We start from the raw sequence: 14096 nt of genomic DNA on the forward strand, positions 1-14096 counted from the left end.
TACGTGGAAGTTACAAATTCCTCTCCCTCCCTCTGGCAGAGGAGACGCGCGGGGTTTGGCTCAGCGTTCCCGGAGCAGAGGACATCCAGGCGGTGCGGTGGCCGGGAGCACTGGTGCGCACGTAACGTCCACAGCCGCTGCACTGCAGAGTAATGAGCTAGTGGAAAAGCACTTGAAAGTAACTCAAGTACGAAAGGAGCTCCGTAGAGTCGAATTCTGGTGTCTCATGGAAAGCCTGCCGTTCCTTGGCGTGTTCCCAATAGTGCAAAACGGTATTCCTGCTTCTCTTTTTCCTTCTCGAAGCTGTCCCTGCTGCCACCAGCTGCGACCGCGGCTCTGCCCACAATCTGCAGGTTCGCTTGATTCAATAAATACCAGGAGCTTACAGAGCAACTGTGCACAACCCCTGGTGATCAAACAGGCCTGTCCCAAAACACCTCACACTCGCTCAGGGAGTGTGTCAGTCCCCCTGAGAATTCGGGACAAATCCTCTCAACCTCAAACATGGAAGAAAAGAAGGAACCAGCGGAGCGTGAGCTTATATGGGGGGAGCACGTGCAGCCGAAAGGAGGGAGCAGCCCTAGGAAAAGGATAACGATGGGAGCCTCGGGCAGGAGGCGTTTGCAGGACAAACAGCACTTGAGTTTTCCACCTTGTGGGAAAAGATGGAAAAGCTGTTCAACCTGAGCGAGTTTGGTTTGTTCCCAAAGAGCCACAGCTCCACCATCCAGCATTGAGAATAAGGCAGGAAGTGCCAACGAGAACCCAGCTCCCGTCTCCCCACCGCGCCGCCGCGAGTGCCGGTGCCGCGCTCACTCGCCGCCCGGGAAGGGAGACATCGAGCTTCCTTTTCCAAACGCCACTGCAAGCCGGGGCAGTTCCCGGCGGCCCGGGCCGCTCCGGCACGCGGGCTAACGCCGTCGGATCAGCGCTCTGAAATACGATGGTCGGTTAAGGGGAGAAAGAAGGAGGAAGTACTGAGGAAGATGAGACTCTCGGGGAGTTCTCCAGCCTCCAGAGACGGTGCGGATTGTACGGACAGGGCCCGGCGGTGCCTGTGCTTTGGGTCTTTTCCCTCTCCCTGGGACTCTTGCACCAGCATAACCAAGCTTAAGATTTTTTTTTTATTTTTTTCTTCTGAGTTTAGGAGCAACAGTTTGTTGCTCCTGGCAAAGACACACAGTGGAAAAGAAAGCGCGAGGCGGCCTGCCGCAGCCTCCTTCTTCAAAGGCCTTGGTGTTTCTGCTGAACCTCAAATATATTCCCTACGAAGGGACAGGAAGGGAAAATAAAAAAATTAGAAAGTGTGTTAGCAAATGCTCCCATGCGAAAGTCTAAACTTTATTCACTTTTATTTATATATTTAACAACTCTAAAGTATTTACTTCTCGCTTTGACAAAAACAAAAAATATAGGAGCACTTTACTCTCTGTAGGAGAGAAGGGTTATATGTACAGCTACGGAGAGATACTGCTTCCTCCTTTACATACAAAGAAAAATAATATTAATAAAAAAAGTGCTTCGTCGGTCAAAAAACAGACTAAGAGCTGCAAGCATTTATTCACACTGTACAGCGCAGACCCCAAACCCGTATCGCAGCCTCCTGGCACCTGGAGCTGCACAATCCTACGCTTACTCCCGGCTGTTGGCACCACAAACCCACACCGCGGGGTGCAGAACCCCGTCCCCTAAATCAGACCTCGAGTCCCCGCCCCGCGGCAGCGCCGGAGCCGGGAGCTGTGCTACCCCTTCCCTGCTCCTGCTCTCTGCCTCCCAGGGAACAGCAATGCCGACGCTTCTATTCCAGGTATTCACTGCACTGCTCGAGGAACAAACGCTTCCAGGTACGACCCGACTGGAGAACCCGTCTTTTCCTTTGCTTTTCCCTCCTGACGGGTTTGAAGAACATTTCAAAACCCGTCCCGGGGAGATCCCGACGCTCCATTAGCAGGCCCCCTTCCCGTACGGACACAGGCTGCTACCAGCCTCCTGGACATTCATTTTTGTCTCGTGAACGCGCAGCTGGCGCCGCCGCAGCGTAACGATCCTGGCAAAGGGCGTGGGAAGTTCAAAGTCAAAAATAAAACACTTCGACGCTTCTTTTCCCCACCAGACCTAACAACTACACTGGGATGGTGTTCTCTGTGTGATACTCGCTTTGGATGACGTGATTGTGACATTCCAGGGAAGGGCAGCACTCCTTTCCCAAGGTTTCTTAGATTTCGAGCTGTTGTATTTACAACTCTCAAATACTCCAGCAGGATTTTTTGTTCTTGAGACTATCACAAGAGCAGTCGTAACTCTAGGCGACCCGTCGTGACGCAGGATCTACGTTTCCTCCCTGCCAAACTGCCCTACGCAGGTTCTACCTCAGGAAAGGGGGACGAGGACCTGACACTCGTTTCCAAACGCGTATTCAAGAGATTCACACTTTCAGGAGGTGGCTTGAAAAGCGGCTCTGATTGGGACAGAAGGAAGAAGGGGAATCCGTAATGATTGTAGGTCTCTATAAAATCCTCAGGCAGGTTTTTCCTATCTGGAGTATATCGAATAGAGTGAAAAAGGAGGAGGCATTCCCAGGAGTATTACAAGCACCAGTGCCCCCCTCACGGGCCGCGTCCCACGGAAACACCAGCGTAACATGGCGGTTGCTCTTCCGTTGTTCCGGACAGTCTCATTAAAGTGCGAGTCCGACGCGCAGCGCGCCGGCCCGTCTGCACGACCCGCCACACGTGCACTGCTCGGAAAGTCGCTTCGCACGGAGCCAACCAGCCTGCGGATGCGGCGAGGACAGAAGTCCAAGGTCTTCTCCTTTCCCACTGGGTTTTAAATAACGAATTGCGCTTACAGAGCTTCGGAGAGGCGCCAGTGTAGCACCCACCTCCGCTCGCTCCTCTCCTCGCCTCTCCGAACACGCACGCGCTCTCCTCAGCCAGTGCTGCCCGGGTGTTTCCGCTCCAGCCGCAGGGCTGACGGCAACAAAACCCATGGATTGTGCGTGCAAGATCGGAGCCGCTGAGCGCGGAAACCCGTGAGCGATTCGCCCTTCACACAGCGAGGATAACTAAGCCCACTCTAAGAACAGAGAGGGAGAGTGCTCTCTTGGGAAAGAGATTCCCATTTTTTCTAGCAGCAACAGGTTCCCAAACAGCAGTTTCTTGTTTGGAAGTAACAGGAGTGATTGAAAGCACTAGCACTGATGCTACAGGTATCCACGCTCTGCACACTGGCGGGACTGATTCCCCTTCTCCTCCTTTCCTCCACCAAATCGTCTGTCTGCAACAGTTCAGCACTGGGGCAGTCAAATCCGAAAGGGAAATCAGGTTCTGGCACCAGCTCCCCTCCCGCTTCCACAATCTTCCAGCAAACAAACATACATATATATTATTATATATAGACACACACACACGCACGCGTGGACACATACACACAGATAGGACAGAAAGGAAAGGGGGAACAGCTGGAAAAGGAGAATCCCACAATCCAGCGGTACGTCCTCGAGGTCTGTCCTGCCGAGCAGTGTTCCACGCCCCAGCCTCCAAAGTGCACGGCTCCCGCGTCCTCCCGGCCTCAGCCCACCGAGAATCCGCGTGTCTGCTGGGGAAGAGTCGGCACGGCTGCTCCGCTGCTGCTGCGAGGCCGGAACTTTAATTGGACGTGGCAGTGATGGGTTTATCCAGTTCGAGATCCAGGCTGGAACTGCTGGGGTGCAAGCTGCTGTAGCACGACTTGCAGACTCTGCTGGGTTCATAGAGCTGCTGACTGGGAACGGGCACCTTCTGGTTACAGCAGCTGGAGCAGAACACGTTTCCACAATTCCTTGCATCGGGAACAGAGAAGGAACAGAAAAGAAGATTAGCAGCAGTTTGATGAAGTTGCCCAAGTTCTAAAACGACACTACGCACAGTGTTGTGATGGGGTCAGCCCTGGAGGCTGCAGTTGCTCCTCCTCCCGCAGCAGGATGTGTGCAAAGACAACCCTGCGCTTCCAAAGCTGAGAGCTCCGGGGCAGGAGCACGCAGCAAACCACAGATCGGAATTACGGCTCATTGAACGTCTCTGCAACAGCCTCGCCTCCATCCGGGGGGAACTCCCCCCTCCACGGAACAGGGCTAAGCTCTCTCCCACCTCCCACAGGGATGCTCACCATGGTGCTACTCCTCACTGGCACTGCTGCCTCGGGGGCACACGGCCAAGAGAGGGGCTAAGGGAGAGCAAACGAGGGGCCTTCCTCCGCAGGGATGCGGGGAATGTGGTGTTCTGGTTAGAGACAGATGGGACACCAAGTCCTGGGAGGAGTCTCTGCTCCTTTGCTCTTCAAAAAGCGTGTGCTGGGTAAGTCCCAGCACAGAGACATTTGTCTTCTGTTTCTTTCAAGCGCGCTGCTAGAAGGTTGAAGCATGGGACAGAGGGAAAAAAATGAAACCCAGTTTCGGTTGATGCAACCCTCCCCTCGCCCCAACAGCGCAGTCCCTCTCGCAGCGTTCCCGGCTCCATAAAGTAACGGAGTCACTGAGGATCATGCAAAGCCACGAGGTGGGCAGGCAGGTACGGCATGCTGGGCAACGACAGCAAGGCTGCGGCAGGGCGAGCGCTCCCACACGCATTCCTGGCAGCAGGCAGCTGGGGGAGGCACGCCGGCGCATGCACCTCACGGGAGGCAGGGATAAAAACGGAAATCTTGGAAATAATCACCTGCTCCTCTCACAGCCTCCCTCGAAACCTGCTAAGCCTGATGAGCACTGCAGCGCCCTGTCCTCCAAACCCATCAACTCTTGCAAGGAGGAGAACAGCACTCCAGGGACCTGAATTTTGCAAGTTTCCCTCCACGCCTGACACCTTTTTCCATTAACTCTTTGGCATCAGGATTTTGCGCCGTTATTGTTTCGCGCTAGAAAAGATTTGCTGCTGCCAAGAGACTGACAGAATTCTGCCTACGGCCGGCAGCTTTGACGAATCCTTCCTCGCCAGGAGACACGCTGCCAGATGCTGGGCACTGCCGGGGAAAGAGTCCGCAGAGAAATCCCATTTCTCACTTCAGTGGGCTCATTTTCTCAGCACCTGGTCTCGAAGCCAGGAGGCTGGAAAGCGCTTCTGAAGTTGTCTGAAGGACCCTGCTGGAAATCACTGCCCGAAAACCCACCCAGTCCCGTGGGGCGTTCCACGAAAACGCCCCGCGGAAAGGCGGTTCTGACGACCCACATCGCTGCTGCTCAGAGAACGAGCATCCAGCAGACGCTCGCTGCCGTCGATGAGGTCAAAAAAGAACCAGAGGGATTAAAACAAACGTCTGTTTGTTGTAGCTCACCAGCTTCCCTACATATGTTTGTTCTTTTTTTTTTTTGGTGGTTTATCCTTCTGTGAAAATAACAGTGTTCTGTAACTGTTCTCCCCAAGCTTTGGAAAGCTCCGAACCACTCCTTATATCCCACTGGCCCTCTGCCTCACTTGAGAGATTAAAAAGCAACGTTAAGAAAACAGGCTGGAAAAAGGATCTTGCTCCTTTGAGGAAGGGTGACCTGGAATCACACTAGTGATACCTCCTCTTCTTCCTCAGTCACAGATGTTGAGCACATTCTGGTGCTATTTCACCCTCGTCCAGCTTGACATTACCTGGTTTTGCCACAGTATTTTCCATTCTTCTAAAACAAGTGGCAGGTTTTTTGTCAACACGCCTCACAGTAATATTAGAATTGCTTGCTAACACGGGGATCTCTCCCAAAAACAAGGCAAAAAAGGGAAAGAATCAATAAGAAATGCATCATGGCTAGACTTGAAGGGCAGGCTCTTCTCAGTTAGAAGTGAAGCATTCTCTGTTACTCGAACACACGGCTCACTGACGGTGAGTGTTAGTGTGATCCACATCCCAGCTGAAGCTACCAAAAGCCAAGTCCTCGATGCCCTTCTGTGAAGAGAGAGGCCTGTTCATACGGACCCGAACCCCCACGTGTGCTACAGCCACCCACAACTCGGGTCTAGTGATTTCCAGGCACGTGAAAACCAAAGAGGGGCACAGACCGAGTTAGTTCAGAGGAGTTACCCAGAAAACGCGGACAGACGACAGACAGAGGCTGCTGTAAGTGCTCACCAGATTTCATCAACACGTTCAATGTCCCTGCAAGGAGGGGAGAAAGAGCTCAGTGGGCAACGAGCGAGAGCAGCAAATAGTGGCAAGGAAGGAGGCGGATAGTTTTATCCTGCTCAAGGCCTTATGTGTGTGGATTTCAACTCGTTTTCACTCTCAGGTAAGATGCTGACTGTCACTGATCACTGGGTTTCTGAAAACGGATACTATGGGACTACTTGGTTTTCTTGTTGGTTGCCATTCTTTACTGGTGTCTACCAACAACAACCAGATCTCACGTGGACAGCCTGGTCAAGCCAGGTTAGACATGGGAAAGCTGAAGAAACAAGGACATGAAAGGGAAATCTGCAACCAGACTTGAAAGCCTGAGTCAGTTTTAACCCCTCATGGTGTCGGGGGTGTCCTGCGTGTATCCCTGCACAAGGAGCTCTCCGGAGCCCAGGCCTTGGAAAATGAAAGGGAGATGCCGAATGTCAGTCAGCCTATGGAGGCAGTGAACGGGTACACTGCACAGCTGGGAGGAGGACAGAGGAAAACCCCATTTAACTCTCCTAAAACCCTTCAGGTGTGTACAACCGTACGCTGAGTAATTATCTTTTCCATCTGAAGCCATGTGAATTTGCACAAACCCAGTGGACATGAAAAAGAATAAAAGTCATTCGGCTTCTGTTCACTCTTCCCTGCGTTAGTTTATCTTTCCGAGAAGACTGAATGGAGCAAAATACAAAATGGACACAAGAAGGACGTTTGTAATTCTCTACAACTTCAAAAAGCAACAAAGCATCACAGCGTAGTAACTGCCATTTGTTTACACGACAGTTCTTGTAATCGTTTTCTCATGTCCAGAAATCGGGAACAGGGATTTATTTGAAATATAACTTGGAAATCTGAGATTCTCTGTCTTTAACCAGAGAATGATCTACTCACAAGGCCTCTGCCACCTGTTCTTCATTCAGCCCCTGCTGTCTACACTACCTGTTGGAGCCTCTGCTGGCTCTTTGATTGGCAAAGAACAATCCAGAAAACTTTTATTTCACACGGGCATCCTTTTCAGATTCTCTTACAAGAGAATTTACTGAAAAGGGAAGAACGGTTAGAGAAGGAAAGGAGTCATGGGAAGAAGATGCTATTCAGAGCTGCAGTCTTGAATTATTGAAAGTGAAGGAAAAAAAAAAAATTTTTTGTTATTTACACCCTCTTAAAAAGCTAAACAGCCAGCTGCCTCCAAGTGCAGCCTGGGGAAAGCAGACGGGATGTGTTTAGGCCGGGGTGGGGCAGACACCAAATCTGGCTTTTTAATTGTCTGCTCTGCATGAGCTGCAACCGTTTGGTTCTTCCAAAGCGCTCCGCTCCCCCAGGAGCGTGGACAGCCCTGCTCTAAGCCACGTAGTCTGACATCCACCCTTGAGACAGGAGCTGCGTGTCCAAAGAAAGCCTTTCCCTGGTTTAACAGGAGAGGGAACTGCCTCCCTCCCTCCGGCCGCTGCCGCTGCACAGGTTACCTGCAGTGGTGCTTCCTGCTGGCCAGCCAGAAGGTGCTGTTGCAGCCGTAGCACTGCACGGCGAAGTGGTCTGGAAGCCATCGTGTCATCTGGGAGAAACAGAGGCAGGTTTATCAAGGAGAGGGTGATGGATTAGAAACAAACCCATTTAATTTGCACTCACAAAGTCAAAGCAAAGCATCTCAAAGGAAGCGCTTTTCCTGTTTCAAGAGCACAAATTCGGTGTTCGCAACGAGTGAAGACAGACAGCAGAAACCTTCCCTTTGAGAACGGATACACTGAATTCCCCTCAAAGAGAAATTAAGGCATAAAGTCCAATTCCCTGGGGGTTTTGTGCTTTAGAAGTATCCAGGCCAAGAATATTCCCCAAGCATGTGTCCAACTAAGACTCCTTTAGCTAACCATCCCTTCCACAGCTGCACAGAGTTCCTACACCGACAGCAGAGGGCTCAGAGGCACAGGTACTGATATTCCAAGTTCGAGAGAGGAGTGAAACGCAAGGAAGAGAGTCCACAAGACGTGGCACACGACCAAAGGCTGTAGGACAATTTGAATGACGAATATCCCATCCTACCAGAAGAATGAGCGATTTACAGGGATTCAGTCTGTACCTCTGTGTCCTGTTTATCCACCTGCTCCCAGCTGGCTTCAGAGAAAATCTCTGTGCTGCAGCGAGACAAGCAGTTCTGATCCAGATTGCTTTCCGAGTCGGGTATAGAAGTCTGTTGGCAAACAAACACAGATGAACAGAACCTTCCCGTATTCCTACTTCCATACAAATAAAAACCGGACAGGCGTGGGGAGGAGCGGAAAGGGTCACTCCTGCTGAGAACGAGCAGGAAACATCTGCACTGGAGGGTGAACGTCAGAACCAGTCACCTCCCCACCGTGCACACGTGGCAGCAAAACCTTTCGGAGTGGGATGTAAATGCCACATGTTGAAGCGGTTGATGCAGTGGTGGATTGAAAAAAAACCCCAAGAACCCTCAAAAAAAGAACCCCAAGAGGTCAGTTTTAGACCCTCTGCTGACAGGATGATGTGGGGTAGAATGGATTTAAAACTGGTTTTCTGTTGTGTTAGCGCCGAGTTCTGCCAACGCTTTGGGTGATCAACCAAAAGGGCTCCAATTTTACGGCCACATTTCCTTTCCAAGGTTGTTTCACTTTCAAAACTAATACTAGTAATACATATACACTTTTGTCAGCAAAAATTCTGGAAAATACAAGCCAAATCACACATGGGAAACTCAGAATTTGGGCCATATATACTCCATATATAGTTTTTTGGCAAAAATGCTTGCTTAATATAATCTAGCCAGGCATTTTAACTGACTGAAAATTCAGCCAGCCCTTAAAACATATTAAAAATAGCAAGAAACCTGGAGTTAATGTCTTTTCGTGCCTGAGGAATGGGCACATCTGGAGCTCCAGAAGAAAACCTGCTGCTCCCGAGCCAAGGCACACACAAGAAGGTGGAAATCAGACTCTCAAAACCAGGGAACTTTCTAGAGGACAGCGTGTCCTCACGGCCAGCCGTACGCTGCAGTTCACAAAGGCCCTTAAAAAATGGGAGTGTAATAAATTAAGCCAAAGCACCAACTTTCTCCAAGGAATCCGAGCTTTGGCCAGGGCCAGAAGCCACAGGCGAGTGAAATGACACCGAGCTGAAGGGGATGCCCAAAGGAGCACTAACGCTGTCCTCTCCTGGGACAAACATCCATGGGACTATCCAGCACCTCTGCCACTTGGAAACAATATTAAATTAACTAAACAAAAGTTGGAAACCTCTTCTAAGTATTTTTTTTTTCTTCAATTTTGCAGGCATATAAACCACATTACAACGTGCACGTAGGAAAAGGAAAATTTGGTGTTATGTCAACCTCAGGAATTACAGGCCAACGCTCTGCCCAGTGTTCAAACCCACAGGAAGATCCAAACTCTGTGCCAGGGATTCTGCATCTCCTCACCTTCCCCTTCCCGTCCTGCTCCTCCTCCCATGCCTGCCTGTTCCCCACGTAGCCTCCCCTCTTCATTTTATTTAACTAATAGTGCCGGGCGTTTCAAAATCCAGAACTGTTCGGTGCTCCGAGGCCTCTACCCAACAGGGCTGCTGCTTGTTCTCTGGATCAGTGTTACGTTCAAGCAATATAAGACCAGTGACTGTGTTTCTTTTGACTTTTGATTATCATTTATTAGTCAAAAGAGGAGAAGAAATTAGGTAAAACACAGGTAGGGGAGAAGCAACTTAAAAATCCACCCAAGATATACAGAGACACGGAGAATACTTGCTAGCTGTGGAGATCTTGAACTGGGAATTACACTTATTTCATTTCTGATTTTCAAATTTCTTCTGCAACCACAACCACAACGATCATTTAATTGCTACAGAAATCAGCGGACTCTATTTGAGCCACACCTCAAACTCAGGTCTCTTCTTTTACAACTTTAAACACTTACTTGGAAGGGCACAAACAGTTTACAAGCTCCCTTAAAATTCTTGATTTCCTGAGAAAAACCCCTCATTGACATAAGGCTGTCACGAAAGCTCTTAATTTATTCCAGTTAAGGAGCCTTGAGCAGATCAGCCACCTGAAAGGGGACGGCTTGAACCCCACGGGTGGGAGCTAACAGAGCAGCCCCCGCTGCATGCTGCTTACCCGGAAGGTCCTGCACTCCCATCCCAAATAAATGACACGTCCTCAGAAAAATATCTTTGCCTGTATGTGAAAACACCAGTAAAACAAATGGTTTTGGGATAAGGGCAATGCAGGTGTCTAAGGCTGTCTGGGTGTGTGCAAGCACGCTGTGAAAACCCATCCTGAAATAAACCTGTGCTGCATTCACGGTGGGACTGAAATACAGACAAAATATCAGCCATCCTTAATTGCCGCTTGCCACGTACTCAGTCAAGTCGTTTGCCCTCTTCACAATGACCCTGAGAGTTTTACAAAAGCCTGTACAGCCAAAAAAAAAATCAAATCACTACCTGACCAATGAATGAGCCAAGAGCTGACAATACAGTGAGATCCAGCACTTGAGTACTGGCCCACTGTTCCCAGCAGTGGCCCAACTACCCCTTCACTTACCACTTCGTCTCCATAATCACCGTTGAGGCGGAAGGAGCTGTTTGGGAACTGGCTCTCCAAGCGGCTCCTCAGCTCTTGCACTTGCTTCTTCAAGGTCTCCACTTCTTGCTGATGGCCAGTTTCTATCTGGCGCAGGCGCTGCTGGATAACATCGGTGTAGACGGGCATCCCATCGTCATCCAGGTGGCTCCTGGCAGGTTGGTCCGGGCTGCTGGCTGCCTGCTGCTTACCCAGATGACTCAACATCCATTTTTGGTGCAAGTTCCTCAAGTGAAGCTGTGCAGAACTGCAGCTGGCGGTGGAGACCTGCCGGCTCAGAGAGGCCTTGATCCGACCGTCCTCTCCGTTCACGCAGTGTCCGTTTGTCGCGTGGTACTTCTGGGTGACGCTGAACCCCGCGGGCTTCTCCGTCACCTTGTTCTCAGGCTCCAGGTCGCCGTTACACACAATCTCATCTTTACATTCAGCTAAAGGCAAGGCACAAGGGGAAGGCATCGGGATGTGTGTGTTGCTGCTACCAGAAGTCCTATGTACTTTTGTTCCCAGTTTTTGGAGTTCTAGCATGCTCTCCCCCTCTGGCCTGTTTCCAATCGCTCGAGAAAGCTCGTCAGCACTGTTGTCCATCAGGTGAGGTCTATGGCAAGGACCCTTGGGAACAAGCTCTTGCTTTGCTTCGTTCTCTGTTAAGGTTTCCGTAGAACTTTCAATGTTGGATGTTCTCACCTCGTGTGGGATTGTAAGAGGTAACGGGAGGTTGGCCTGCGCTGTGTTGTACAGGCTCTCTGCTTCTCCTTCAAGTTTGCTAACACCTTCTTCCTCCGCGTTCTTCTGAGTGTCTCTATTCACAAAGCCCTCCGAAGGAACAGCCAGTAGTCCTTTCACCTGAGGTAACTTCTGGATAGCGTGACTGAGATCAGGACGCTCATCCTGTTGTCCTTTCAGCTCAGAAGCACCTTGTGAAACTGGGTGTGGATTGGATGCTGGATTGTTCAGTGGAATACCTTTATCTGCCTCAGCCTTTTCACAAAGGTCACCAACATACCCAGGTAGATTTTCAGTTCTCTTATCCAGGGCAACCTCATCCCCTTTCCCTCCTGTCTCTAGGCTACTCCTTAAGTGCTCCTCCAGACCAACATCATCTTTAGTGGCCTCCTGCAGAATGTTCTCCATCTGTCCCTCTGCCACACCAGCTGCAACAGAAAGTTCTGCTCCAACTGGAGCCCTGCCTTGTTTACTTGGGCCGTCTCCGTCGAACGGATCGTCCCCAGGGTTACCGAGGCTGCTCAGCTCCAGGGACCGGCGGTGCTCTTGCCACTTTTCATTGAGGCTGGGGTCGCTACTACGTCGATTGGTTGTAGGCACGCTGCTGTCACAGGCTGTCGTCAGATTGTCAAACGATCTTGTCTTTGGTAACCTATAAAAGGTTCAAATAATCAGAATCCAAAGTCAAGGGATTTTTTTTTTTTTTTTAAATGCTTAGCTGCTAGAGTTTAAAAACATCCCCCACAATCGGGACAGTAACAATCTGCCAACTAATGGACTTCTGTAAAGCATCATCTAGGAGCACATTTTGACTATCTGTAGTGCCGAGCTGCTTCAGAACTTTCTTTGTCTGCCATCAGGAAAATATGTTCAATCAGACTTCGAACATTCCCAGAATAATCCCTGTACTGCGAAGCGCAAACGCTTACAGTCCGGTCACACCTCCTAACTAACGTGCTCAGAATGATTGCACAAAAAAGCAAGGAAACAGTTATGCAACACAGAAAAAGAACTCAAAATTCAAGACAACCGAATGAAAGCTTGTATCCCACAAGGATACAAGGAATCCAACAAGGCTGTGCAACACCCAGAGCTTAATTCTATTTGCTAATCTCTCTGTTACTCTAGCACCTCTGAAAAGCAACAGCTTTCAGACCCCAAACGAGGACAGGCAGCTTTTGGGTAGGTCCATCACACAGTCCCACCAAGCAGCCTGGGAAAAATACTTCCCTCCCACCACAAATATGCTGCTCTTTGCATCTCACAATGTTCTCTGTTGATCTTACTTTAGGGGATGGGATTTCTGGGCTCTAGGCTCACCTGCCCAGAGGCTGATCTTCAGGGCTAGAGCCTGGCACAGGGTACGGGGCACAGGTGTCGTCAGCGGGGGTGGAGGGGGAAGAGCACGGCAGGTAAACAGCACTCCAGAGCATTAAATTCCGCACATGGCACACCGGATACAGCACCTGAGAGGGGAGAACGCGACAATGCTGTGAGCTGCTCGTTCCCAAAGAGGTGTTCAGATCTGACTGTGGTAGTTTATTATTCAGGTTTGCAGCTGGGAGGCTTTCCTAGATCTCTGGAATATTCGGAAGGCCAGCGAGCAGCCGTGGCACACGGATATATAATTATCTTTTCTTTCCGAGACAGAGGCTGAGGCGTAACAATGCTGGCTCTCAGCTTCTCAGGAATGAACTACTGCAACGTGCTCCCTGTGAAGCTACACCTTACTAATGCTTCGGAGCGATTTAAGCTGCTGCAGAATTCAGTGGCCCATTGTTGGCGCAGAGATTTCCTTGTACTTCGCACTGCACCGTGCCATACCAGAGCTGAACTAATAACCTGCTTCCACAGGCTCCCATTCCTCAAAGCTAACCCTGCCTTTCATGGAAGCACTCGCGCGTTGAAAATTAAGTACATGCAGAAATACTTTGCTGAAGAGGCAGCTTGCTCGTAAAAGGGATTCCTTGACTGCGGAATGCGCTTTCTGTTCCAGTTTAAAAACACCTTGGGTCACTCGAGCAATTCCACCGCTTTCCCAAGCAACTTTCTTGCGGAAAAGCCGGCAATGGCAGAGGAACACCAGGCCTCCCCGGCACTGAGCAGAGGGGTGGCTCGGTCAGGGGGATGCTGCTCTTAAACAGCTCTGGGTTTATAACAGGTGGCTCCATCACAGAGGCACCTTTTAAACACTGAAGTAAAACCACAAAGAGATGAATACGAGACAGGAAATTACCAGAACTCCCACATACAGACAAATTATCCTAATTAGCTCAGTACAGTGTGGGATTTACTGAGGACAGAGGCCAGGTCACCATGACTGCACCTGTACTGCAGGGTACGGCACGTCAGGGCAGCCCAAGGACAGAACCTGCCCGCACCGCCCGCTTCGGGAGCGCTCTCTGAGCATCTCCTGGGCAAACCTGCTGGTATTTTCAGGGGAAACTTAGATGCATCCATAGCTTTATCCCCCACAAGCTGTCTGTATCTGCAGTCTCACGCTTTCAGCTGTCACAGCCATTCTTACGACAACACCACCAGGTTGAAAAGTCTTGAAGGGCTCTCTGGTCTCGCCTGTCGCAATGACAAACAGGGTCTGTGCCCAGTCTGAGTGCAGGCTGCACGCCCGGTGTCCAGGGGAGGCAGACAGCCACAGAGGGCT

At 50.4% G+C, this 14096-nt stretch overlaps 1 protein-coding gene across 1 annotated transcript in view; it reads right to left on the reverse strand.

Annotated features, from left to right (window-relative positions):
* Positions 1 to 1541: 1541 nt before the first annotated feature.
* The window catches only part of MTMR3 (myotubularin related protein 3), a 48235-nt gene continuing 35680 nt past the window's right edge, over positions 1542 to 14096 (reverse strand). Inside the window, exons 15-19 of the mRNA XM_086623666.1 lie at positions 12755 to 12900; positions 10673 to 12086; positions 8198 to 8308; positions 7587 to 7675; positions 1542 to 3819 (exon numbers count right to left, since the gene is read on the reverse strand). Of these exons, the coding sequence (XP_086479792.1) occupies positions 3648 to 3819; positions 7587 to 7675; positions 8198 to 8308; positions 10673 to 12086; positions 12755 to 12900 (1932 nt within the window). The 3' untranslated portion in view covers positions 1542 to 3647. The remainder of the gene's footprint in view (positions 3820 to 7586; positions 7676 to 8197; positions 8309 to 10672; positions 12087 to 12754; positions 12901 to 14096) is intronic.

This window comes from Tauraco erythrolophus, chromosome 19 (genome assembly GCF_009769465.1).
Source record: "Tauraco erythrolophus isolate bTauEry1 chromosome 19, bTauEry1.pri, whole genome shotgun sequence".
NCBI lineage: Eukaryota > Metazoa > Chordata > Aves > Musophagiformes > Musophagidae > Tauraco > Tauraco erythrolophus.